At 58.2% G+C, this 27219-nt stretch overlaps 1 protein-coding gene across 3 annotated transcripts; it reads right to left on the bottom strand.

Moving 5' to 3' along the window:
- Window positions 1-1763: 1763 nt before the first annotated feature.
- On the bottom strand, window positions 1764-26860 carry SLC37A2 (solute carrier family 37 member 2). Of its 3 annotated transcripts, none has more exons than XM_036013811.1 (19): window positions 26537-26858; window positions 13100-13181; window positions 12545-12638; window positions 12339-12417; window positions 10593-10728; window positions 10089-10165; window positions 9122-9288; window positions 8520-8563; window positions 8069-8221; window positions 7693-7783; window positions 6167-6229; window positions 5772-5857; window positions 5256-5304; window positions 5017-5090; window positions 4698-4776; window positions 4466-4563; window positions 4138-4202; window positions 3877-3933; window positions 1764-2491 (listed from the first exon to the last, which is right to left on the bottom strand). In XM_036013811.1, the coding sequence occupies exons 1-18, from the start codon at window positions 26593-26595 to the stop codon at window positions 3903-3905; spliced, it is 1527 nt and encodes a 508-aa protein (XP_035869704.1). In that variant the 5' UTR covers window positions 26596-26858; the 3' UTR covers window positions 1764-2491; window positions 3877-3902. The 3 variants fall into 3 exon arrangements, with proteins under 3 accessions (XP_035869704.1, XP_028383907.1, XP_035869705.1); XM_028528106.2 differs by having other exon boundaries at window positions 8526-8563; window positions 26537-26856; XM_036013812.1 differs by lacking the exon at window positions 3877-3933 and having other exon boundaries at window positions 26537-26860.
- Between the last annotated feature and the right edge of the window lie 359 nt (window positions 26861-27219).

Below are 27219 nucleotides of genomic sequence, written 5' to 3'. Positions count from 1 at the left end.
CCCCACCTCCCTTCCCTAAGGATTGCCTCCTTCCACCCTCCGTCTTCCGTCGGCTCCCTCGCCCGCTCCTTCCTATACCCAGGCCGCCCCTTCCTCTCCAGCGTCGCCCCCGGTCCTCAGGGTTCCCACCCTGACACTCAGGACGCGTTAAAAATTTCCGTCCCCCGCCCGCAGTGCGGCGGCGGCCTCCGAGCGCTCAGACCCGCGGAGAGCCGCTTTCCCTCCCTCCCGGTGGCTGTTTTCCGCCCCCGCTTCCGCTCTCACGCAGCCTCCCAACGGATCGCTAAAGGAGAAATGCAAAGAGTTATTGCTTTTTAATTACAAGTGCTATTGTAACATCTATAAGGAAGAACACTTTCAGCTTAATTGAGACCAAATGTGAAGTTAAATTAAATGAATAACTAATTAATGGAATGCTCCCGCACGAGCCCCCAGTGAATGCTGAGGCCCAGAGAGGAGGCAGGTGCCGCCGGGGGACCAGGCCCGCCCAGCGCGGGGCCGGGGCTGCGAGCCGGGGCGGGGAGGTCGCGGCAGGTCGGACCTCAGGCCTCTCCCCACACGCCCGCCCACAGCCACATCCCCCTGGCCGAGGCCAGGCTCTGCGCCCACGTCTGTTTGTCCCTGGTGCCACACTTACCTGCGGGCGCGCGCCGGCGTGCCATTTCCCAGGCCCTGGGCCTGACTCATTTTAACTCCCTGCCTCGCCAGCAGCGCAGCCCCGCAGCCCAAGCCTTCCTCGCTCTCCCTTTGCGCGCCTTTCCCGCTGACCCCTCCCCCAGCCCCCTTCGGGGCCAAGCCCCTGCCCCTCGCGTCCCCTCCCGCGTGGTTTATGGACGCGCTCTCATTGCTGGCGCGTCCCCCACTAGCCGGGCTCTTCGAAGGCGGGCAGCGTTTTGCGCCCATTTTCTAGATGAGGACACGGGCCTGAAGCTAGGAAGTGGGGGGAGCGGGGAAAGCGAAGACCTCGAAAATGCCCAGTACAGTGTCTGCCCTCTGACCCTGACCTGCCGGCGGCAGGAAGAAAGCGGACGGCTGGCCCAGTGGAGGAACCTCTGTCCGTCCCCGCGAGGGGCAGGAGGGAGCCAGGGCCACACGGGACTCTACCACGGGGCTAGGGCGCCATCTAGCGGCTCCCTGCGGGACGACGCCGGGAAAACCTTGACAGGCAGCGTTCCCCGACGCCGAGCAGGGAGCGCCGCCACCCGAAGGCCTTTGCGGACCACGGGCCCCTGACTAGCTCCCGCTCCCAACGCCGGTGTTAGGGACCCGAAGACGTCCGTCTCAGTCACCACTGGCGCGTGTGCTACCTGTTCCAGCACCGAGGGACGTGTGTCCAGCCACACGGGGCCCGCACAAAGGCCCAGTTCACTCGATGGCTCTTCTACCTTCTGTGGGGCTTTCAGCTCGCCCCCCGAGTCACCTGCACTGTCCAGAGTAACTCCTCCAGAAAGGCCTGTGCGACCAGCCCCAGCACCCCACGGGGACCTTGGCTAGGACTGGCAGGAGCCCAGCCCCCAAAGAAAGCTGCGTGGGTGCGGAGAGGCGGCTACAGAGCTCAGACCGACACTCCAGGAGCGGCGAGGGAGACGGAACGGGTGCGCAAGGGCCCAGGGGACAGGGGGGCCCCGCGTGTGACAGCTCCCCAACCAGCCGAACTCGTCAGCCCGGTGCCCGTGCTCAGGGCGTCGTCCTCCTTCTGGGTGAGGCTTCTCCGTGCCGAGAGCAGCGCTGGCGCCCACGGAGCGCTCATTGACCACCGACACTTCTTTATCAAAACACTGGCGTTTTTATCAAAATACACACTGGTATTTTCTGTCGTGCCCCCCCACCCCCACCCCACAGCACTGCCTCACGTGTTGTCTTTACTGCAGACGTGGAGGGCTGGGGTGGGGCGGAGAGGGGAGGCCCTCGCTCTTTGGGGTGGCACAGGCACCAGCCCAGAGCAAGGGCTCCAGCTCCCACCTTGCCCTGGCCCCGAGGGTACAGACAGCCCTGCGCTTTAACCCAGGCGGTCAGGAGTTAGAAGCAGGATCAAACGCAGACAGAACAGCTGGTGGACAAAGGGACGAGGAGAGCCTGGGTAGCCCTGCAATCGGGGCTCTGACCCTATCATAGGTGCCAGCTGATCACAGAGGCTCAGACTTCACACAGAAAGGACAGCGGGGCCTTTTGGGGGTCTTGGCCCTGCAGCCTCTGCCTTCTGTGCCAGAACGAGAACAAGCAGGGGTCTGGGCAGATGTTTCCGTCAGCCAGATGCAGGCACCACTGTCCCTCAGCTCCAGCCTGTCCCTCTGCCTGGCGTCCTCTTCCCTCAAAGGCTCCCCCAGCCCCCAAGCGTCCCTGAGCGCAGCGCTGGGCTGGCTGGCGTCGGATCTGCAGGCTTGGCCTCAGCAGTCTGTGGTGGTTGGCCTGTCTGGCCCGGGGAGCACTCGGGGACCCAGCTGGGGCCTTCTGTGCTTCTTTTCCATCGGGGCCTCATATTTCTTTATACCTGAAGGAGAAGGAGAGGGGCGGTGGGAGAGTGAGACGGGGGTCCATAACCTCCTGCACTGGCAGTGGAAACGGGGAAGGCGGATGCCTGGGGTCCTCCAATAACTGCCTTTCATCCTCGCCCTCTACACCGGGGCTTCCTCTCACCTCTTCCGCAGGGAACAGAAGGCCCCATTAAATCTAAAACCTTACAATGTTTGCACCACGGCTGACTGCTTTAAAAAGCAACACCGTGTATCACATGTCATCTCAGCCTCAGATCAACCCCGTCAGGCATTTAGGGAGAAGCGTCTCCTTTTGACACGTCCGGACGCGGAAGTTCAGAGAATTAAGCCCAAGGTCTTGTAAGATAAAGGTGAGCAAAGAAGTCAGGACTGTGCGGGGTTCTGGTTCCAAGCAGGGTGCTCATTCTGCTCCCCACGCATAGGGATGAGCCGTACTCTTAGGCACATGGGAGTCCTGGGCCTCCATCCTCTCACCTCTATCTAAACGAGCGTGTCTGCCTGTCTAGGAGGCTGGGGGGGGGGGGGGGGGGCTAATCTCTCTGCGCCAGGCTCCTTCCAGGCCCAGAACAGAGGCTTCCCATGGTTTGATTTGCTCTTTTCCCGGTCTGCTTCTTTGTGACCCCACCCCTGCCCTCGGCCTGGCGCAGGGAAGGCAGGTGGAAACAGCACTGGTCCCGCGGCCCAGGCCCCCTGCCCCTGCAGTGCAGGGCAGGACAGAGGTCTCCATGCCTCCTGCTCTCAGCTTCTCTCCCCTGACCCTGGATGAGGCCTTCCCCCAACAACGTGCTGGTTCCCACAACCCACATCTCCGTCCAGACCAGGTCTGCAGCTCTGCCAGCTCCTCCTTCTCAAGAGGAGAGCTGGAAAGGCCAGCGCAGACCTCAGCCCCGCACAGAGCCCGCCTCTCGCCACCGCTCAGCCACCAGCCCCTCTGTGCAGCCTCCGCACCCACCACCAAGGTAGCAGACAGAGAGCACATTGGCCAGTCACCAACACTGATTCGATTTTGTCCCAGAAGCTTTGATTGGGTATTGATTCTCTCTGCACACCACGGGCAGAGGGGCCCAGGGACCCTTGGGTCTGAACTTCAGGAGCACAGGGTGGGGTTCAGAAGGAAACTGGTTTCCCAGGCTCTGCCTCCTCTGCCCTGGGGTATGACCGAAGCCCTGCTGCTGTCCCAGAGAAGGGGCTGTCGGCCTTAGTGGATCTCAGACCCCTTAGGAAACACGTCCAAAGCACCAAGCTCTACTTGGGCTGACAGTCTCTGGAACTGGCCCCAAGGAGAAAGAGGAAGTTGGAAAAATCACATGGACAGAGAGAGGATTTGCATGCAGGACCCGCTCTGATGGCACATGAGTTGCAGGCTCCAGGACATACTCACAAAAGTCATGGGACTTGAGGAAACTACTACCGCGTGGGGGTTAAGGCCAGACAAGAGCTAGGGAGACACATGGGACAACACAGGGCAGGTTAGCGGCTGCGGCAGGGGCGGGGCAGGCCTTCTCGGAACTCGCCCAGGGCCGGCTCCGCTTTCCTCAGCTGTGCGCTGCAGCTGGGCTCAGGCTGGGCGCAGGGCACCTGACCGTGGTTCTGAAGTGAGACTGGGGCTGAGGGGCAGGGGCCGGCTCTGCAGAGGACTCACCCGGTGTCTTTGCTCAGGACTGACTTCCAGGCCACAATCTCTTTGTACACCAGTCGGCAGAGGAGCTGGGGGAGGCCCAGAGGGAGAGGAGGACATCAGCCTGGAGCACGTGCTCAGGCCGCAGTGCTGGTGACCAGCAGTGGGCAGGCAGGAGGGCAAGGAAGGGCTGGGCCCACAGCCTCACTCAGCAGGGGTCTCCCGTGGCAGGTAAAGTGGCTCTTAGTGAAGTGCTGCCACCCCAGAGCTCCTGGGGGACAATGCTCAGGGTTCTAGCCTGGTGGGACGGGACACCCCACAACATCCATGTGGGCACCCCAGGAAGCCTTACCAAGCAGGCCAGGACGTCTGCGGAGATGAGCATGTAGAAGACGTTGTTCCATCCCGTGGGGGAAATGAGCCCGGCCAGCAGGGGCCCCAGGGCCGCACCTGTGGGGAGCAGTGTCAGAGCAGGGGACACGCCAGGGGACCCAGGCCCCGCCCACGGGATGGCCGAAGTCCACGCAGCATGCCCCAGACCGGGCTCAGCGCTCAGTGGCCAGAAGCCAAAGCCAGTCACGGACCTATGGACCCGGTGCCGTCGATGATGGCCGTGACGGTGGACAGTGCCTTTGCGTTGCCCTTCAGGCTCTTGTGAGTCCCCTGGGGAGAGAGAGCCGGGTGAGGGCCTGGACCAGGCCTGAGAGGCACTGACCCGGGGACAGGAGGCGCTGGGTTGAGAGGAAGGGGTGGGGAGCCATGGCGGATTCTGAAGGGCTCTGAGGGTCTTGTCTGTGCAGCCGAGAAACAGGGAAAGGGCTCTGGGGAAGATGGACCGGGAGACAGAGGCCCTGACCAAGACCCCAAAGTGACCCCTGGCTTCGGGGAGGGGGCGGCACTTACTAGGTCTGCAGAGACGGCAGTGGTGATGAGTGAGTAGGGGCCGTTGACCAGGGCCCCACAGATGATCAGCATGACTGCGGTGGCAACAGAGACAGCCCGGTCAGAGGCCAGGGGCCATGGCCAGCCCCTTCCCCGCAGCAGGGTGGACCCCTGACATCAGACCGAGAACCTCTGCTTCCCTCAGCCTCCCACCGATGTCCCCAAGGCAGTGCCTTTCCTGGGGCCTGGCAGCGTCTCACCTATGGAGATGGTAATCCCGTTCTGGCCAAAGTGGTTGTACAGGAACAACTGGGAGAGGGGCGGGGGGGGGGAGAGGCGGAGTCACGCCCAGGCTTCCCCCCCACCCCAGGCCGGCCCCCCGTGACGGACCAGCCCCCTGTCACGGGCCAGCCGGAGCACAGAAGTCTGGAGCAGCCCACTCTATGCTGCCCTGGAACCCAGCAGCTCGCCCTGCCCCTTTCCCTTCTCACGCCCAGGCCTCTCGCCCTTCAGAGGTCCCAAGGGTGGGGGGTGGGGTTCTAAGACATGGTAATTTATTGTTTCCTTTCCCCAGAAAATCTTCTCTCATATCTAGCCTCAATCTCCTATTCTTCCCTTGGTCCAGAAGTTCATCAGCTGGTCTGTGCTTCTCCACGAAGGCCAAAGGTCACTAATCCCAACTCTCAGACTGGGTCTCTTTGCTGTGCACAAATGCACAGGTGCACCCTCTTCAGCAGCCACGCACAGGTACACAGGCACAGGCAGGCTGTACGCACCATGGGGGCGGCCAAGATCAGCATGACGCAGCAGGTGGTGGCTCTGCCATTGGTGTAGTCGGAGATGATCCCCGCCAGGATGCCGCCTGGAACACAGACCGACTGAGGCTGCCCCGGGCCCAGCCTCCCACCCGCTGGTGCCCCCACCTGGGCCCGGTCACTCCGCCCCTCGAGGGCCTGGGCCTGGCCCTCCCGAGCCCGAGGAGGTCTGCCTCTGATGTCTTCCTTGCACCCACTGCTTTTGGGAGGACCAGACTCCAGGGCTGTCCTTCTTAGGGCCACACAGTGGGGCAGGAGCCCCGGTCACATCCCACGGGCAACCTGTCCTTTCCTTCTACACCCCCACAGGAGAAAAGGGGGTTGCGGCGCAGAGGCCACGCAGGGTGGGGCCTCACCCATGATGCCGCCAACATCGAAGAGCGTGGACAGGTCCCCTGCCTCCTTGGCGCTGAAGTGAGCTGTGGAGAACACAACGATGCGGTCAGTCCCGAGGGCTCGGGGTGGACGTCCTGGACGGTCACAGCCAGAGAGACCAGAGCCCCAGGCCCAGGCCCACAGCCTCCTTCTTCAGGGGAAGCAGTGAGAGCCCGCCAGGAAGTGACCAGCTGAAGTGACTTTCCAACAGTGTGGCCAGACCCCCTCTCTGGCCCCCAGCCTGACCTGCCGTCTTCCCGGACAGGATGGCCTTGCCACTCAGACCAGCCCTGCCCTGAGAGCACTGGGACCTGGACCGGGAGCCCGGCCCACTGGGCACCTTCCCATGGGGATAAAACTCTCCCCGAGCCTTGGCCCACCCAGAGGGCTCCTGCCCTGCTGCTGGCTGAGTGGCGGGCCACCACCAGGAGGCTTCCCGTCCACCTGAGGTCTCTGCTAATGTACAGAGCCAGGAGGGAAACCCAGGAAAGGGTCCCAGGCCTTGCCCTAGGATTAGGAAAGGACTCTCCAGAAGCTTGACTGACAGCCCAGCCCTCAGGGCTGACTCATAATCTGAGGTCAGCACCGAGGCCACGAAACAAAGAGTCTCAGGTCCATGGAGCTGCCCTGAGGCTCCACCTGTATTTTTGCAAGACACCCCTCAGATAAGAGCTCTGGGGCAAGTTATAGCTTGAGATTTGGCCCTGACTGATGCCCACGGTATCCTGTTTAGAGTGAGCACGGTATATGGCAGGCAGCCTTGGCCCTTGGCACTCTGTGGAGGGAACAGCGTGGCCCGGGGTGGGGGCCGGGGCCCTGGTGCAGCTCTGAGGCTCAGGGACTGGGGCAGGGTCCACTCCCTGCGGAGTAGCCACCTGAGTTATGGAACAGCAAAGACCCAGGCCAGGCGGACATAAACATCCTTTTCAACCACAAAAGGGACCTCTCCTCCTCTGTCCGTCCTTGGATGGGGCAGAGGCGGGAAGAGCAGTCCGTGGGGCGGGCAGGGGCAGGGGCAGGGGCAGGGCAGCCAACCCAGCACAGGGCAGAGCCCCGAGGCTGCAGGCAGCCCCTGGGAGAGGAGAACAGTGTTCCCCGCCCGGGCTACAAGCAGTGGGTGGCTCCCCAGGCCTCTTCCTGCGGTTGAGAGAAACTGTGGGAGGCATTTGAAAGGCAGGCCTTGTCTAGCACCCTCTGATCCCGCCCTCAGTGGGCTGAGCAGGTGGAGGGGTGGGTCTCTCCTCCGCTGATCGGTGGAGAAGTTAGCGAGGGTTACAGGGCAGAGCTTGGAGCCCTCCCCCCAGGAACTGGGGGGAGAGGCAGCAGGAATCAGGGTGTCAGGGGCAGCACACAAGGCTTGACATTCCATTCAAAGACAAAAATCTCTTCTTGCCCTACAAGCAGTTCGGCAGGGATCCCTCCAATATCCCAGACTCATCGGCATCACCTAACGGGCGCCCTGTGGGACCGGAGACCCTGCCTCACCTCCCCCTGCCCCGGGACTTACCCACGTTGGAGATGTAGAGGGGCAGCCAGTAGAGGAAGGTGTAGCTGACCAGCTTGGCGAAGAGCAGACACAGCGAGAACTCGATCACGCCCTGGGAGGCACAGCAGAGGGCTCGGTGAAGGGGACGCTCCCCAAGGGGCAGCCGCACACCAACCAGCACCTGCCGCCCCCACCCCACGAAGCCCCCCCAGGCCACACCCACTCTCGGTAGAAGCACTGCGCCAATCCTGCGGCAAGACAAGCCCCTGACCCCACCCCAGGCATCTCCTGTAAAGAAACCCTGGACGCCACAGGTCCCCTGAGCATCCCCATCTCCTGCCGTCCTGCAGAAAAATCTAGAGAGCCTCTCTCTCTCCTCCGCCCCTCAACTCCTCACCGGGATCATGAGAGCCCCCCAGAAGCTGATGGCAGCTGGCTCAGCGCTCAGCTCCTTGGAGGATCCGGCCACCGCCTCCAGGCTGCGCTCCTGGTGAGAGTAGGGGTTGCTCCCAGGGTCCTCAGGGTTGTTCTGGTTTTCTTCCGGCCCACCCTGAACAGAGACGAGGCCCTGCTGTGGGCACGCCCGTGTGCCACCTCCTGCCAGCTAGGGGATGACCCACCCTGCCTGAGAGGCAGGGGCTCCAGAGCGGGAAGGGGTGCGTGTCCCTCCCCCGGGCTGGGCTAACCACCCACAGGCCCCTCGGGCTGGTGAGGAGCCAACCCAAGGGCGTGGCATTGGGCCTGTGCTGTAGCTTTGGGCTCAGGGCTTCCCCCTCTGGCCCCCCAGCCGGCACCCCAGGCCTGTCTAGGGGTGGAGTAGGGGACAGGGTGCAGGTTGGGGGGCTCGTACTCACGTGGTGCTGAGGCGGGGAGCAGTCCACATCTTCTGGGTCTGAAAATGAAAACCTTCTAAGAAACTTTCCTCAGGTCGGGCCCACCCCCTTGCACTGGGGCTAGTCCCCAGCCCCAAACTGGCCACAGGAGAGAGCAGGAAGGGGGGTGGTTGTGTACCGGGGACCACCTGCCAGGCCTGGCTCTCCTGGCAGCCAGCATCACCCTACTGCCACCCTGGGATTTCCGTTCTCCCAATACAAAGCGGCCTCACCACCCGGCCAGGCTAACTCTCAGGCTGGCAGGGAATGGGGCTGAGACCAGCCAATGTGGGGGTGTCCTGTCCACCCCACCTTCCCCTTTCTACCCCTCAGATCCAGCCGGCATGTGCCAAGCACCAACTCAGAGCCAGGCATTCGAACTACCCGTGCCGCGCACACCCTCACCTGCCCGGGGAAGGGCACGCGGTCAGGCCCATCTACACATGGGAACGCTGAGGCCCAGAGAGGCTGCTCGTCCCACCTGGAGTCACACCCCCGGCCCCATGACCCTTACGCTTCCCTCCAGAGCCAGCTGCCTTCTCCCAATGTGATGGGCCCAGGGGAGGGGGTCCGCTCACACTCGATGAGAAAGAGGAAGGTGAAGACGCCCATGGCGGCGGTGATGATGCCCGGCACCACGAACGACAGGCCCCAGGGCCCGTCCACCCAGACGCCAGCGATCAGGGTGCCCAGAATGTTGCCCACAGACGTGTGCGAATTCCAGATGCCCATGATGAACCCCCGCCTGGAGGGAGGGGGAGGGGAGGAGAGCAGAAAAAGTAAAAAGGCGAGCACAGGGTTCCTCTCAGCTGCTCTTGCCAAGTGCGGGAAGCTGGCTGCCACAGCCTCCGTGCCAGGACAGGGGGCGGGACGGCTGGGACCCAGCGAGGGGCAGCAGGGCCTGCGGTCCCTGAGCAGCACACAGGGCGTCCTAGTGGAGCTCTTGCTGTCCTCAGGGGTCCAGCCCCCAAGGTCTTCTTTTCTCTGTTTCCCAGTGGCTGTAACTCTTAAAGTACCAGCCCTCCCCCTCCCCCTCCCCCTGCCCCCCCAGCCACCTCCACAGTGTCTGAAGAGTTTTGATTGATACCACCTGGGGTGTGCTAATGGCGGTGGGGGTGGGTGGGTGATGCTGCTAAACATCTGCAAGGCACAGGACAGCCCAAAGCTGAGAACCATGCAGCCCCCAGTGTGAACAGTGTCGAGGGCGAGAAACTCTGCTAAAAAGCGACTTTTTTTTTTTTTGCACAAAAGCCAGTTCATGAAAAAAGAATACAGTCTTACAGACTTCATTTGTGCCATCAGGAGAAATGGAAATTCATTTAGTATGAGGAAAAGTATAATTAAGGTTGTCTTTTATGGCTTAAAACCTTGTCAATGGAAGATTAATACTGCTTTCTGGTCACTAAAATGTTTGTCTCCCTGAGCACATGAAAATCAGCAAAATGGAGACAAGTTTCTAATTTTTCCCCTGAAATTACATGAGGGGGCCATGAGTGACCTCCTCACTCCCCCAGCCTTCCCAGGGAAGCCCCTGCTCACACTCACTTCCCCTTCCCGAACCAGTTGCCGACACAGGTCACAACCGAGGGCCAGCCTGTGGTCTGGACGAGGCCGTTACAGATCTGCAGGGAGAGGGGTGGCAAGTGGGACGGGCCTGGTGTGCAGCCACCTCCATGCTGCGACCCACCCCGGGCTGAGGGGGGTCAGTGTCAGGGTTGAGGGGCCCCCACGGACCACTGTACAAGCTCCCCCGCCCCTTGCACACATACACACACACCCCGAGCGCCCTCTGGCCCAGATCCTCGGCTGCAGAGGCCTGGCTTCTCCAGCATTGTGAGTGAGTGAGTGACACCAGGGCGGGTCCCAGGGCAGACTCAAGGGAGCAGAAGCCCAACCTGGGAGGTGGGGGTAGGCCCTGCAGAGAACCACAGAGGAGCAGCGGGATGGGCAGGTGGGTGGGGCCCAAACCACGGCCTGGGAGCGGCGGGGAAGGACCAGAATCTTTCTGTGATGGAAACAAGAGGCCGAAAGCAAGATGGAGGCTCATACCTGAATGAGCACAAAGTACCAGAGCGCGTGGATGTTCCAGAAATAAGCCAGGCCGATGAGCGCAGTGAAAAGGCCGCTGAGCAGCAATCCGGCTGTCAGGTAATAACGCAGGGGCAGCCGCTCCCCAAAAACCCCGCTGGAGAAGACAGAGTTAGATTTGTGGTTAATCCTCGCTGTCTGCGCCCTTCCATCCCTCCGCCTCCACTTCTTCCCCCACCACACCACGGGAGCGACCCTGACCGAGGTGGCCGCCGGTGACCTCTGCCGTTGCCACAGCCAGGGACAGCCTCTGTCCGGCACTCACCAGGCTTCTCCGCTTTACTTGAAACTGCTGACCACCCTCCTAGCAGTGTTCTCTCTACAGCCTGTTCGGTTGTACTGTTGCCAGTCGCAGCCCCTACCCCTGGCTGACCACAACTTCTCATTGACTTCCCCCAGGAGCAGTCTGGGATCGAACCCGTGACCTTTACGGTGTACGGGGACAACACTCCCACCAGCTGAGCCACCTGGCCAGGGCTCGAGGAGCAGTCTCTCGCAGCACTTTCGTGGTTTTAACTGCCACTGAGTGCACCCCCTCGGTCTGTTCTCTCCCTCCCCCGGGACGGCAGCACCACACACAGATCCCCTCTGGACGTCAGGGCTGGGGGCCCCCAAACACTTGACATTCACAACTCTAAGACTGAACTCCTCTGCCTCCTTCTCCAACCCAGCGCCCTTCCCTGTGCCCTCGTCGGGGTGAATGGCACCCACCCTTGGCCACTCAGGCCAGAAACAACAGAGGTGCCTCAGTTTCCTGCCTCTCCTTCCCACCCTGCAGGTTCAAGCTCGAAGGCCCTCCCATTCTACTCTTTTTTTTTAATTGATTTGAGAGAGAGAGAGAGAGAGAGAGAGAAAACATGATGTGTTGTTCCACTCACTTATGCACTCATTGGCTGATTCTTGTCTATGTCCTGACCAGGGATCGAACCTGAAACCTTAGCGCATCCGAATGACACTCTAACCAACAGAGCCATCTGCCGGGGCCGTTCTTCTCTGACATGGCTCTCCAGGGTGCGGCCTCCTTCCCGCCTCCATTACTACTGCTCTCTCTCAAGCGCTCCTCAAAGCTTAGCTGGACTCTTATCAACCTGTTTCTCAGCACGACCAGGCCTTCAGTCTCGCCCTCCCTTAACCTACCTTTCGTCCCCCGCAGAGTGACGGGTCTGCAGCACAAACCTGAGCACGACACCCTGAGCGGCACCCTTCAGTGCCCTCGGGGGCCCGTGTCTGGCACACAGGGCCTCACTCCACCACCCTTCAGCGCACATGCCCGCAGACCTGGCGCTAACCCCGCCCACCCCCAGAACCTGACGCTTCAGGTGCTCGCGAGACGCCCCCGCCCCCACCCCAGTCCGCCTCGCCTCCCTCCACTGACTGCTCTGCACCAGTGCAGACAGGATCTCCTTCCCGCAGCCTTCCCTCATCCCTCTTCTCCGATCCCAGCTGGGCAAGTGACCGCCTCTGAGCCACCACACCTTCCTTTCTAGGCAAAAGAGGCCCTGGAAGCGGGAGCCGGCCGGGTGAAGGAGCAGACTCGGCGACCCCGGAAGAGACGAGAGCGGCTGCACGCTGATCGCACATGCAGAAGCCTCGGTCTCGTTTCCACCTGGGGAGCCACCCGCTCTTTCACTTGGACCCCGCGCCCCCTGTTAATCAACAGGAGGCAACAGCTCTGAACCAGCCACCCCGGCTCCTCCTCTCTCTTACCTGATAAACATGCCGATGGCATAGGCCACAAGGAAGGCGTTGTCCACGCCCCCCAGTAACTCCTTGTAGTTGTCCTGGTCTGAAAGCAGATGGCAGAGATGAGGCTCGTGGCTCGGCTGCCCCTGCCAACAGGCCTACCTGGCCCTGGACAGCCCTTCCCTGGGGAGGGGAGTGGGGAGTGGGGAAGCGACTGGCCCCTTTCTTACCAAACGGAGCCCAGTTGCACCACGTGGTGTCATTGGGATCGTGGGTGGCATTGGGGGGCTGGATTATCTCTGAGCAGTTCTGGTGCAGTCGGCTCTGGACAGGCAATGGGATGCACAGGTCAGGGGCCCGGAAGCCCGCTCAGCCCAGAGAAGAGCGAGCAACCGCGCTCCCCAGCCACACCAGCACCATGGCCAACCCCACTGGACTCTGCTCCTGCCTCTGGGGCCTCCTCCTGCAGGAACCGGCTACAGACACAGGCGGCCACCTCGCTCCCTCAGTGAAGACAGCGCCCAGAGGGCCCAGGGCCCTTGCTCTCTCCACCCATCCGTAGCCACCAGCACTGCGGTCTCAGTGAATTAACTCTCGAGGAGCACCTAGGAAAGTTCTCTAGAAAAACAGCCACCCACAAAAGGGGGAGCCGGCCAGTGAAGGGGCGACTCGGCGATCACGGAAGAAGGATGGCCATGGGCCGAGGTCCAGACCATTCTGCTGCAGTCTATTTCCGCCAGGGCCCAGGGTCCCCCGTGTTCTTCCCCGCCCCAGGCCAGCCTCACCTTCACAACACTGATGGGCTTCCTGGACATGTGAAAGCAGGCGTAAATTAAGAAGGTGAGCAGCAGGATGAAGCCTCGGTACCTGCAGGAAGAGGTGGGCATCTGGATGAGCAGGCAGGTCTCGGGCCTCCTGTGCCACTCGGGGAGCCCCAGGGCCTCGGCACCCCCAATGCTCCACCTCCGGGCTCTCCTTCAGGTGCACATGCCTCGAGCAGAGGCCACGGGGAGGGTAGGAACAGATGCCTGAGGCCAGGGGGCTCGGGAGCCCTGTCTCCCAGGTCCCGACATCCCAGTGCTTCCCACAGGGTGGGCCCAGCACCAGCACCCTGGCCGGCACAGCATGTTCCTCCTGCTCCTGCCCCTCCATCACCTCTGCATCCATCTGGCCTCACTGTGGTCGGGGTGCCTCGTGTATGCATGTGTGAGAGAGATGCGGGCGAGGAGCTGAAGTCTTTTATTTTTAAAATATTTTGTTTATTTATTTTTATAGAGAAAGGGGAAGGGAGGGAGACAAACATCAATGTGTGGTTGCCTCTCATGTACCCCCCACCAGGGACCTGGCCCACAACCCAGGCATGTGCCCTGACTGGGAATCGAACTGGTAACATGTTGGTTCACCGCAGGCCGGCGCTCATTCCCCTGAGCCACACCAGCCAGGGCTTAAATTCTTTTTTTTAAAAAATGCCAGAAATGGTGGGAGCAGGTGGGAGGCTGATGGGGGAAGAGAGTCCGCATTCAGGGTGAGCCAGCGCCCCTCACACGCCCAGAGCACAGCAGCGGCCCGTGCACGGCCGTGTTCGAGAGAGCCCAGACCGCGGCTGGAAAGACACACTCGTGGGAACACTGCTGACAGTGCCCTCCCCTCTGCCCCAGTGTCGTCCACCCCACCGGTCAGCAGGTCATGCTTTCCGCCTGTGGCTCACACATCACATGTGCCCTTTCCCATCCCCCACCCCTCACACCACGCACTGGTCGGGGATGGAAAGAACAAATCAGCCAGACACCCATGAAGTTTCCATGCATGCCCCCCTGCCACCCTCCTCCTGAGGGTCAGGGAAGGGGCTCCGTGCCTCTGAGTCACTGTCTGCTTCCTCAGGTCAGCATCGGCTGGGCAGCGTCAGCAGCTGGGAGCCAGGAAACACATGGAAAATGGGCTTCGTGATGGTCCCCCAGCCCAAGCAAAAGGGCCAGGCATTCAGAAAGACCCAAAGCCCCGGTTCAGTGACGATCTCATGGAGAAGGGCAGGAGAAGGGCAGGAGGGACTCAGATGCCCTTTGTATCCCTCAGCTCGATGAACCTAAGGGGCAGGTCACTGTGGCTTCCATCTGCCCTTTCCGGGATCTGCCTCCAAAGCCCAAACTCACTGCCTCCAAATGTGTCGTGCAGACTACCGCTTGCAAGACGAAGGGGTGTCTCAGCAGAGCCTGGATTTAGGTGGGGCTCACCCCTGGACCTGAGCTTCCCGCCGGGGGTTCTCTGTCTCCATTCGCTCCCGCCCCCCCCCCACCCCCATTCATCCTGTTGTGACTGGGAAGGCACACCTGCCCTGCTCCATTACCTGCCTCGAAATGTCTCAAAGGCTCTCCCTTCTGTTAGGAACAAAGTTCCAACTACAATCTAGTCTGGCTTTCGCATTCCTCTGCAACCTGGCGCCTCTGGCTACCTGCTCCCAAGGGGGCATGGGTTCCTCAGGGACTTGCGTTTTCTGGAGAACCTGGGATTACTCCAGGGTGTCCGTGACAGTGACTGCCACCAGCAAGCTTGGCTGAAGCAATGTTCTCTGGGCCCCACCCATTGGTAGATGGCTCAGGACTCCCAGTTCTCGGGCTGAGAGAATCCGAGGGGCATTTGGAGAGGGTGCTGCTGGCCGCCTTCAAAGGGCAGTGGGCGGAAGAAAACCACAGCCTTCCAGGAAACTCCGACCCGAGCCCTGCCTGGGAGGCTGCCTGGGCTGGGGAAAGGTGGGAAGCTCTGAGTGAGGCCTCTGACCGACGGGGCAACCAAATGCAAGTCCCTCACCCTTCTTTGCCCCTGGTTTCCTCCTCCAGGGCACATGGAGGGCAGCACCAACCACATCTATCTCAAAGAAAGGTGAGCACAATATTATTCTCCCCTAGTCCCTAGGTCCCTGTTATGTCACCATTAAGACTCCTGGGGCGCAGCTGAACCTATCTCGACTGCCACATGGCAGCAGCCACTGACCCTGGTGACGAATTGCACCTTCTCTGGACCTGAAAGGTCCCTGAGGCCATGGCTCTGACTGTTCTCCCATAACAGGCCCAGCAGTGAGTCCCCTCCCATGGCGGCACCTGGCATCACCCAGGACGCCAGGCCGAACCTCACCAGACACTCGGAGCCCCCTGAGCACCCCGAGGGGCCAGTCAGAGCCACTGAGGGGCTCAAAGCCTAGCTTGGTCGCCAGCCCCCCTTTTCCCGCACTCCCACTCGCCACCAACACGGATCCCACCCAAGCGCCAGGCCTGCCCACCTAGGAAAGACCCAGGCCAGCCTCCCTTGGCTTTCTCCTGCTCACGTCCCTGGTGTTCTCCCTGCTCGGCTCCGCGCCCCTCTCACCACACTCCTCTCCCGGCCCGGGAGGCAGGGCAGTGCCGGGGCAGCAGACCCAATAATGCCACCTACTGGGGTCCTGATCCTGTCTGGCAGAAACAAGACGGCTCCCTGGTCCACATCCACATGCTGCCATGCACGGGCGCTGCGCAGGGATGCAGCGATGAGCGAGAGAAACTCTGCCCTTCCAGCGCTCGCAGGCCACTGGGGAGACAGGCAGAGCTGGGGCGACAGCGCCGTAAACGTGGACAGCTGTGCAGGACAAGGACACAGGGGAGGGATGCCGGGGCCCCTGGGGTAGGAGCAGGGTCAGGAAAGGATTCCCAGCGGGGAGGCTGTAGTTGAATCTTCCAGAACAAGCAGGAAGCAGCCAGGTGAAGCAGAACCAGGGGCAGGGAGCGCGTCCGGGACAGCAAACCGCGTGTGCAGAAGCAGAGAGCGTGAAATAACACTGCCTGTTTGGGGAACGCCACGTAGTCCCGGATGTGCAGAAGGTGGGACCGAGCCAAGCTGGGAGGGGGGGGGACAGGTCCTGTGGGGCCGAGTGGTGGAGGTGACGGGAAGTCATGGAAGGGGGCCAGGATTTTCTAGATCAGAGAGGGCTGGACACCGTGCAGGCGAAGGCGAGAGAGATGCAAGGCTCTGCTCTGCCCTCTGCTTTGGGAAGCCCGTGATAGGCCTCCTCCTGAAGGCAGGGCCAGCTCCCTCTGCCTTTCCCGTCCTGCCTCCCCCGCCCCAGGCACACGGCTTCACCTGGGGCACCCTCAGTGGTCCACGGCAGGAAGTTTGTTTCTATGGCAGAAAAGAGCAAGGACTTAGGGCTCAGGCGAAACCTGGCTTCACTCCCTACACCAGTTTGCTCGTCTGAAAAGCAGAGTTGACACCTTCCTCACAGAGCTACTGACAGGCTAGGGAGGTGAGGGAGCAGAGCTGGACGGGCTGAAACAGCCCCCGATGCTCTGTTATGGGAGGTGAGTGGGGTGGGCTAGTGCCACACTCCCCTGTGGTGGGAGTGCAAGACTCTGGATTCCCTGGACGGTCGGGATTTGGAGGCCAGGACGCCCCCTCCTGTGCATTTCCCCAGGACACACACCTGGGCTAGCTGAACTAGCAGTGCCCTCCCCGTGCCTGGGGCATGGTCCAGTGCCCACAGGTGGCCTGCCAGGGTACCCGGGTTCCCTTGGCAGCAGACAAGAGGCTCAGCAGACATCCACACTGACGCCCTAACTGGCAGGGGTCCAGCCCTGCTCTTCTCCAGGGGCCTGGCCTAACCTCTCTCCCAGCTCTGGCCCCAACCCTGAGTCATCAACCAGGAGCGCGGGAGAGGCATGACTCCTGGGGATGGAGGGGCAGGGGGTCCTCCACGGTGCTGTGGGACGCACAAGACTTGGCACTGGCCTCCCTGGGACTTCCTGCCTGGCCTCCGAGTGATGGACAGACGAGCCCAGAGTCCCACAGCTGCTGAGCAAAGTGCACTTGGAGCCAGGCCTCCTCCGAATTCCATCCTCCTTCTGAACCACTTTGGCAGCTGTCCTGAGAAAAAGACCAAGGTGCCACCATTCAAAGGGGACTGGGGACATCTGTCAGGTTAATGGCTGGGCCAAGCTGAGGCCACGGCCGCCAGACTCACAGCAGCTCACAGAAAGGACAGCGGCTGCACCCCCGCAGCACAAACCACGGGTTTCACTTTTCCTCGAGCAGCCCTGCCTGCAGAATCCAGAGGCCCAGGGGGCTCAGAGGGCAGAGACGCACAGCCTGGCTTCGCCTAGCTACCCAGGGTGGCTGTGAGGGGAAGGATGGCAGTCTGGGTGCAGGGTCAGGCTGGACTGGCACGAAGGCCAAGGACCACGGACGTGTGTGGCGAGGTCCCCAGGTTGTCCCAGGAGGGGCCGACTGCCCCCTGACTCTAAGCATTTGTTAGCAGGAAGGGGCACTTGTCACACGGGATCTTGGACAAGAGATTGAGAAGCTACGGAGAGGCAGAGAGGCGGAGAGGTGACGCTTTTCCAAGTCCCACCTCCATCTGCCCAGCACTGGTTACTGAGTAACCAAGTCCAGCAGAGAGGAGCACAGGCAATCTCTCAACGATAAGCTGTCAGTCCAACTTACTCTTTTGAAGGGACACGATAATGGCTTTATCAAGCATGTTAAGACTTTGCTCTAAGAATGCCTCCGATGTGGGAGCCAAGAACAAATTGTCACAAAGTAGCAACAGACAACAAACAAACAAACAGGTTGGCCTATTGCCACCCAAAGGACCCACCACCGGCATGACCGAAACAAGAAACAGCGCAGCAGAGACGCCGACCTCGGGGGACAGGGAAGACGTCCCTTCCCCTGCGGCTACCCAGCCAGTGGTGCCCGGTCCCTGCGTCCTCTCTCCTTGCTTTGCTGACATGCCGACAGTCCTCTTGCCCATGTAAGGCCAGTGGGGACTTACACTCCCTCATCAGTAGACCCCCACCGCTCTCTGCCTTAGCCAGGGGCTGCTGGTAGGTGTCTAGGGCTTGTACTGTGGCCACGTGACAGGTTGGGCTGGCTGTGGCTGCAGGTGACCTCGGCACTTGCCCAGAAAGATCTGACTTGGTGGCCTGTCCTAGGACCCAGGGGACCTGAGAAGGACAGAGCACTGGGAGCCACAAGAACCAGGCCAGCGGTGACAGCGCCCCCACTCTGCCCCCAACAAATCCCCACTGCCTCTGGGAGACTTCACAGGGGACAAAGGCCCGCCTGGGACAGACAGCACAGGGAGGAACCCTGGGCCAGGCCTTCGGTGTACCAGATGGAGCAGGGGCAGTCCAGGTCTCAGGGACAGTCCAGGTCTGGTGGCCTCTGAGCCCTGAGGACACGGAACTGAGAGCCAGCCCGAGGAGCCCTCTGCTTGCTGCGCTTGCTGCCCTTCCTCTGGCGGGGCCTCGGGCGCTTGCTCAGAGAGAGGGCGTGAGTCGGCGCTTGGCCCCGAGCTGCTGCCCACAGGAGGGTCCCACAGGAGGGGGCCAGTGTGTACAACAAGCCCAGGACTTTATAGCATGATTGAGTAGATAATAGAATGATCTTTTTTTAGCAATGATTAAAACACGGGTTGTTTTCCTTGGAGAAGGAAGCTAAGTGGAGAGCCCAGAGCACTGAGACGGAACGAAAGGACCTGGCTTTAGGCTTCAGCCCGAGTTTTTAATCAGGCGACTGGAATGACTTCGAAAGGGTGTGAGAGGCGGCCATTCTCCTGAAGGCTGGGCCAGCAGCACAGATGGAATCGCACTGATGGTGGCAGAGCCACGTCCCGTCCAGGGAGGGAGACGGTGGCCTTCCTCTCAGAATCCTGTGGGGGCCTAGCCTCACGCCTCACCCTCGTCCCCTCCCCCTGAGCAGGAAGGACCCAGGGGATGAGGTCTCAGCAAGAGCAGCAGTGCTCTCCGGCCCACTCCGCCCCAAACACCGACTCGGGGACTGGACCTCTGGTGTCTGTCTGTCCTCGGTTCTGCTGTGACTCCCAGACAGCACCTCTCTGACCCCAGTGCTCGTTGGCACAGCTGGACTGGAAGAAATAGGGTCCTGGCCAACCACTTGGACCATTCCCAAACCCTTGCTGCCTTCCAGGGGCCAAATCAGACAGTGTCACCCAAAGCCAGGAAGGCGCACAGCATTCTGGTCTGTGAGGAGGGAAAGAGGAAACAGCAGGGTGGAAGAGGAAGCAGAAGCCGCTGGGGAGAGGGCAGCAAGCACACGAGGGGTGGGGGAGGGGAGGCAGGGTCACGCGCTCTGCTCTGCGGGATGGGCCCCGGCCCTGGGGGCCCCAAGGAGAGAGATGAGGATAAGGGGCGTGGCCTTCCAGGGTGTGCTCCCCAGCTGTCCTCCCTGTTCAGAGCAGCCTGTCACTATCACAGCTCAGTTTAAGGAACCCCTTTCTGCTACCCTGACCTGGTAGCTCTTTGCAGTTACCAGGAAAATAAGGCCCAAGCGAGCTGTCCGGGCAGCACCGGGACCCCTCATCCGAGGCTGTCGCACAACCGGGAAAAAAACGTGAGACTTGGGCCAAAAGAGGATGAGTCTCAGACTCTGGCTCTGCCGCTTCCTGTGACCTTGGACAACTTGTCTGACCTCTCTGAGCCTCAGTTCGACCTCCTTTTAAATGAGATAATCAGCTGCTGCCACACGAGACTGTCAGAAGGGTTAGACAAGATACAGTGGGCCTGGTAGCAGCAGCCCTCAGCAAACTCGGAGGACAGGGCCATTCGCCCTAGCAGCAGCCACGGGCCAGCCTTGGCCTTTCCAGCTCACGTGGGAAGAGTCAGCTGCTTTTGTGTGTGGGGAGACAGCAGGGTGGGAAGGAGTTCACAGCTCCTGCTTTCCTGCCTCCCCTCCCCCCATCCAGGCTCATCCAGCTGGTCCCTCCTCCCACAGGCTTCCCTTCTCTCCGTCCTGAGCTGTTCTCACTCACAGGGCCCCAGGAAATGGGCCCAGCCCCATAAGTGCAGCCCCAGTCATGTCTCTGGCAAGACGCCCATGTTGCTAGCTGCCCCAGACATTTCCGAGCAGATGCGGACACAGAGGCAGGGCACTGACCAGACCCAGAGCTGTGGAGGACTCCGAAAGGCCCTGAAGGAGCTAGCTCTGCCCCATCCGGACCCAGAGGGCCTGAGGGAGATGGGCGGAAACTCCGCACTCTCTGGCTCCTGCTCGCACATGCTTCCCGGGACCGCGAGTGCTCCTGCAGCCCCCTCGCACCCAGCTGCAGCTACACCATATGCTCTTGAACAGACAGGTACACCTTCACTTCCAGGCATTTTTGTTCCACCAAGTTACAAGCTACCTTTTCCTACTAATGAGGGAGAATTCCTGCCTCCATGGAAACTCGCAAGCACCCAGCAGTTACCAAATACTGACTGTAATCTAGCCACTGGGCTAAGTGCTTTAAGTGGCTTCTCATTCAAATGCACTAAAACCCTGTGATACAGGTTCCCTGTGATTTCCATTTTAGGGACAAAGCCCTGGAGCCTTAGAGAGATTAAGTGATTTGTCTAGGGCCAAATGGCCAGGTGATTGATCTTTTCCCCCTTCCCTGCTCTGATCCGCAGGACAGCGTGGGAGTCAGAGTCACCTGGATTCAAATTCCAGTTCAGCCACTTACGGGCTGGGCGATGCTAGGTAAGCAACATAGCTTCCCTGTGCCTCCGTGTATCCATGTAGGTGGGGACGCTTTGCAGTGAGCTGCAAAATCAACAATGCCGGACACAAAGTAGGCAAAGCAAATAGAGGGACAGTCTGTAATTAATGTCTAGTCAGAGCTTAACCCGAGCTGGTCACTGATCTGAGTACTTTGGTCCGCACAATATGTTATGAGAAGGTGCTACTTGGATTCACATTTTACAGATGAGGAATCCAAAGGTCTAGCTATGCCTGCTTTCTTCACTTCACTTCCACGTCCTCCCTGGGGACTTGTAGAAGCAGTAAATTTGATAATAAGCATCCACACCCTCTCTCCAGTCTGATCCTTAGTTCCAAGACAGTAAGACCGCGTCTTATTCATCTTTATAGACCTCAAATCTCAGCATAATAACGTGCCCACAGCAGGAACTACAGTAACATGCAGTGTTTGATAGGAGTCCAAACCTAGGTTCACAAGCAAAAAAGTGAAAGAACAGTTCTTGGGCCCTGGCTGGTGTGGCTCGGTAGATAGAGGGCTGGCCTGCAAACCAAAGGGTCTCTGGTTCAATTCCCACTCAGGGTACATGCCCGGGTTGCAGCCAGGTCCCCGATGCGGGGAATGTGAGAGGCAACATGCATCAATGCTTCTCTCCCTCTCTTTCTCTCTCCCTTCACCTCTCTCTAAAAATGAGTAAATAAAATCTTTTTTAAAAACGAAAAAGAACAGTTCTTGAGCACCCTCATTAGCCACAGGGGGTCAAGAATGGCCACATACCATGTTTATGGCTCTGGACCCAACTTTTACTGACAGGGAAACTGAGCCTAACTGAGCCTTAGAAAAGCCAAGTGCACGAGGCACACGGCGGCAAAAGGGCTCCAGTCCACCTGGGAGATGCTGGCGAGCATGTGGGTCAGACTCCCGCTGTAGGACGTGTGTGACCGAGCTGTGTCTGTGAGCCCTTCTGAAGTGTTGGTGTGGCTCAGGCTGTTTATAACCGGCCAGCCTCCCCACATCCCCAGTCATGTTCACTGAAATGTAAGGTAGTTTGGTTAAAGGGTACCATTCACATCTATGAATGAGACTCTATTAGGAACAATGGCATCGGGGAGGTACAACTTTGTATCCTTGGAAATAAGATGGATTTATGTTTATTAAGAAGGAAAAGGAGAAGTTTTATCCTGAAGTGAGATGGCTGGGCCCTGGCCAGGGTGCTCAGTGGGCTGGAGCGTGTTCCCGCACACCCACGGTTTGCAGGCTCCATCTCCGGTGGGGTCGCATAAGAGAAGGCAGCCAATTGATGTTCTTCTCTCACGTGTCTCTCTCAAATCAACAAAACATCCTTGGCCAAGAATTTAAAGACACGTCGTTTAAAATGACTGGTTGTTCCAGAGAAAGGAGAGAACAATGAAGGACAAAACCTGAACAGATAAATCTGCAGGCTGTGAACAGGGGATTCGATTTGCCTTGGACGCCAGTGTGCGCAAATAGTGAGTCTAGAGAGAAGCAACTAAGTGTCTAGGAATTTTGTCAAAGCTGGCTCAGTTTTTCTTTTATTCATATTATTTTTTAAAAAGAGGCTATGATTCCTTTAGTATCAAATATAATGTCAATGCAAAAGTAGAATTTGATTTTCTGTCTGTTAAAATCATGATTTTAAAATTCAAGAAATTTCCTTGAATATTGGTTACTGGTCTGCTCTTAATGAGAGACTATAAGGTTATTTTTTACCTGCTGTGGAATCTGCCTAGACAGCACAAATTCTGCATCTTACCAGAATAATGCTCCATACTTTTTAAAACAAATAACTGCCTTAGGAAAGAGCTGTTCCTTTATGGCATTACCTTCTATGTTCATTTTTAAATGAAATATTATCACTTTCAAAGGTGTGGGAGAGGTACTGTTTCTTAGCACTCGTGATAAGCATCCAAATCTCTTAGCCACTCCTGATTTTGCTTTCCCCAAATAAAATCCTAGGCACAAAAGAAAAGGATATCTTCTGTGCCTAAGACTATCTCTGAGATGCCCAAGAGAGCTCTTGGAAAATCACAAAGATTAGTTCTTTCACCTTTTAAAGAGAGAGGCTAGAAAGAATCAGGTTTGTTTAATATGTTGCATGCAGTTGTTGACCAACTGCATGGAAATAATTGTGAAATAAGACGAGATACTCAACCTCCTCTAGGTTAAATTTTTTTTATCCTCACCTGAGGAGATTTTTTCATTGCTTTAGAGAGAAATTCCAAGGGGGAGAGAAACACTGATGGGAGAGAGAAACATGGATTGGTTGCCTTCTCGTATGCCTGCAACCTGGGTATGTGCTCTGACTGGGAATTGAACCTGTGACCTTTTGGTCTACTGGACGACACTCCAACCAACTGAGCCACCCTGGCCAGGGCTCTAGATTAAATTTTAAAAGGTGAATGTTAGCCCTGGCTGGCATAGCTCAGTGGATTGAGCTCGGGCTGGGAACCAAAGTGTCCCAGGTTCGATTCCCAGCCAGGGTACATTCCTGGGTTGCAGGCCATAACCCCCAGCAACCGCACATTGATGTTTCTCTCCCTCTCTCTCTCTCTCTCTCTCTCTCTCTCTCCCCCCTCCCTCCCTTCCCTCTCTAAAAATAAATAAATAAAATATTTAAAAAAAAGAATATTGTCTTTAAAAAAAAAAGGTGAATGTTGTTATTATATAAACAGTTCAGAAATCGTATGTTGTGTGAGGAGTTTCTGTGGATCTCTCAGTGCCTGCTCTGGTCCACGAGCTGTTTCTATGTGCCGGCATCTGGTGATGCTGTCCCCAATAATAAGAGTATAGTGCTACTGGTCATGATTGCGGTTATGATTGGAAATGTCACCTGGGCAGCAACCTTACTTCTCGGAGTCTAACACCTTCCAGGTCAGCAGTTTTTCACCAGGGGATGTGCATCCTCACACAGGTGTTTAGGACTTTCTCGGGACTTCCGAATCTCTTCAGCTGATCTTCTTGGTATATCCTTGCTATGTTATGTAAATTATGTCTCGGGATTTTTATCTACCTCAAGAGTTTTCCTCTATAAAAAGTATGTTCATCCATTTTAATAAATCAGATGTTATGTTCACTGTCTTCTTTGAAATTAGCCTCATTACATTTTTAGCCACTGTCTAGGTTTTGGGGGGTGAGGGGGCGGCTTTGTCTTGTTTTGCATACTTCCGGAACAGCTGCTACACTTGCTTGTCAGCTGCATTGTTCTTGTCACAAATTCTCATCAGGTCACTCACTTTGGAAAATTATCAGTAATAAGTTCACCTTCGCCTTTTTAGGTCTCTGTCACCTACAGTAGGGTTTTGTCTCACTCCGATACTTCCTGAAGTCTCTGCAATCAGCTGGAGGTCAAAGGTCTTATCTTAATGACCAAGAACTGTCTCAGAAAACACTGTACCAAGAACTTCCTCTTGGGCACAGGCTTCTGGTGGCAACACTCAGACATCTTCAAGGACACAACAGTGGACTAAGTCAGGACCTGTCCAAACTCTTTCGTCAAGAAGCAGACAAGTTGTAAGATTGCTAACCCGACCCGGCGGAACAAGAATGGACCACACAGAACGGAGTGACTGCTGAGGGGTGGTTACTGTGTGCATTTGGAATACTGCAGGTGCCGTTCTCTCGTTCTCTTCTCTGGGTGTAGAAAGAAGCCCTTTCTTTTTCTTCTGAAGCTACATACAACCCAGGACAATTTAGCAGACTCTACCTTCGTAAACGGAAATGAAGCATTTGTGAATATCCTCCCAACCTGATTCCCTAGAATTCATCAGCTTTTGTGGAGTCTTCTTACTCTCCATAGCAATACGGTTATTTGCAAAAGTTCAATAAGAATCTGCCCTCTTGTTTCAAACCACAGCATTATTAGAAAAATTGTTTATGCAGCCAAAGCCTTTCCTCGAATGTCATAATCGACAGTGACACTCATTTAATCAGACAGAACCAGGCCCTTTTAAGGAACTAAGGTGGACTCTATGAAGCCAATACCAATTAACAATCCCTCCCCTCCCCCCCGCCAAGAAACGGGCTTACTGTTTTCTCTTATAGGCAAATAAGGAAGGTCACTTCCTGGGCAGCCCAAGGACCTTAGGATGTTTGGGGAACCTCAAGAAAGGATGAATTTGCCCAGATTTATAGGTAGAGCAGGTAAAACCTGATTTATAAGTGTGCATGTTCTTTGGAGTCTCTCTTTTTAAAATTATGGTAAAACCCAGGGTCTGGCTTGAGTGTGGTTGGTAGGGTAATAGTATGGGTGTAGTAATTTATGGTTTTCATTTGAACATGTTACCTAAAATGTCATGGTGCACTTGAGTGTGATATTGTTGTGTTACAGAATTACATGCTTACGATTTTGTAATAAAAAGGGGTGTTATTTTGCCAGACCCTGTATATGTAACATAACATTTTCCATTTTAACCATTTTTAAGTAAATGGTGCAGTGGCATTAACTGCCTTCACACTGCTGTGCAGCTGCCTTCGCCATCCGTCTCCGGGTCTTTTCACCTCCCCGGACTGATGCTCTGTCCCCACTGAACAGTGACTGCCCCCTGTCCCCCACCCCCCAACCCCCTGCGTTTCCTTTTTCCTAGATTATAACACCTTCTGAGTCCCTCATTATGAGTAAAATAAAATCTTTAACCCATGCTCATTTTCATATCCTTATGAGAGTCAGGTTTTATCTGTTTCTGAAAAAATATATTTTAACAGTCCCAAACTCAAAAGGGACCAAATGCGTCATGTACCGGAGTGAGGGAGGCAGGGAGGCATGAGGACTGTCACCAGCAGGAAGGTGCCTGGTGTGACCAGCGGCCCAGGACCACGGCGTTAAGGATGCGGGCTCTGCCGCTGTAACACCAGGCGCAGTGGGCCGTGCTCAGGGCACCTGCCCTGTTTGAAGGGGACTCCTTAAGTCCTATTAATACAATTTGGGGATTTAGGCCTGGCATTGCTTCACTTGTTTTTCAAGAGAAACCAGGAACCTGGCTATTTGTGCTAAATTTCATAATTTGTAAATGATGAAAAATTTGTAAACTAACACTGTACCAAAAAAAAAAAGTGAAACACTGAAGACTCAGCAGACCCCCCAGCGGCCCGACCTCTGAAGAGGGAGCTGCAGGCTCTGCACCCCCACACCCCAACACGCGTGGTCTCCCCCCCTCCCTTGGTCAGGGGAAAGCTACTGGGGAAGTGGCTGGTCGGTCGCTGGTGTTGCCCATCATGGGGGTGACCACCCAGCTGAGGGGCAGCTGCCTGCTCTGATCTGAAAGGTAAGCCCTCCCTGGTAAGTCTCTCAGGGCCTGGAGGCCCTCAAAGCAAGCGCCCAGGACCGCTCAGTTTCGGCCTTTGTGTTATCCAAGGGCGAAAAGACCACACGGGACACTCTGCGACTCCAAAGGCCACTTTTCAGCAACTTCACCACCCGGCTTCGGCTCCCAGGCCCGCAAGTTCGGGTTTGCCCAGATGCTCAACAATATGAAAGTGAGGGGCTCTGAAGGTCCGCCCCGGGTGTGTGTGTGTGTGTGTGTGTGTGTGTGTGTGTGTGTCCGTGCATGCCCCAGCCATTCATTTTCACCCTCCTGCCGCCCCAGGTGAAGGAGCCCCGGCTCAAGGGCTGCGAGACAGCCTACGCCGGGTCCCTGGTGCCCCCGCTCCCTGCCCGCGGAAGAGAAGCTGCCCCGGGCGGCGCGCCTCCCTCCCCAGCGCTGCTCACCAGCTGTCCCTGGAGAAGGTGCGGAGCAACCAGATGCCCGGAGCCAAGGAGGACCGCATCTTGCCTGCTGGTGCCCGAGGGAGGCGGCGAGGTGAACAGAGCAGGGCGCAGGGCGGTGCGTCTTAGCCCGCAGCAGCTGGGTTTAAATGCCCCGCCGGCCGGCCCGCCCCGGCCGCGCCGCCGCTGGCGGGCAGCCCCCGCCCCCCGCCCCCCGGCGCCTGACCGCCCTCGAGTCCGGGCCAGGCGCAAACCGACTGCCCATCCTCCGGTGGCTGCGCCAGCCCGGGGTTTTCTCCTGCTTCGCCTCGGGCTGGGGACGCGCAGCGCACGGAACTTCTGGGGCCACTCCCGCCCGAGTTGCTCGCTCAACGCCCCACAGGGAACCGAAAGCCACAGCCCACACGTCTCAGCTCTACGTGACGCCCCGTCTGTCGCAGCAGTTCTGGCAGCGCCTTCCGGTCCCGAGAAGCGGAGGCCGGACAGAGACGGGAAACTGAGGCAGGCTGGAGGGCTGGAACTGACACCCCGTGCCCCTCATTACACCGCTGAGTGCGGGCGCCCCCGGGAGAGCGGAGGGCATCTCAGGGAGTTACAATACTGGTCCCAAATACACCTCCGGCGGGGGCAGAAGCTTCCTGGCCCTCGGACCCCACACCGGGTGTTGAGAAAGACAGGACCCACCC

This window comes from Phyllostomus discolor, chromosome 13 (assembly GCF_004126475.2).
Source record: "Phyllostomus discolor isolate MPI-MPIP mPhyDis1 chromosome 13, mPhyDis1.pri.v3, whole genome shotgun sequence".
Classification (NCBI taxonomy): Eukaryota; Metazoa; Chordata; class Mammalia; order Chiroptera; family Phyllostomidae; genus Phyllostomus; species Phyllostomus discolor.
Note: the sequence above shows the minus strand (reverse complement) of the source record. Positions and strands in the feature narration are given on the sequence as shown.

Bases quoted from the DNA above. Each gene is read 5' to 3' on its own strand.
- SLC37A2 (XM_036013811.1), bottom strand. From the start codon at position 26,595: ATGCGGTCCTCCTTGGCTCCGGGCATCTGGTTGCTCCGCACCTTCTCC. The intron at 10,729-12,338 runs GTAAGAGAGAGG...TGTCTTCTCCAG, and splicing joins GCCATCGGCATGTTTATCAG to CGGGGTTTTTGGGGAGCGGC. The intron at 4,564-4,697 runs GTCCGTGACTGG...TGCTCCCCACAG, and splicing joins CGACGGCACCGGGTCCATAG to GTGCGGCCCTGGGGCCCCTG.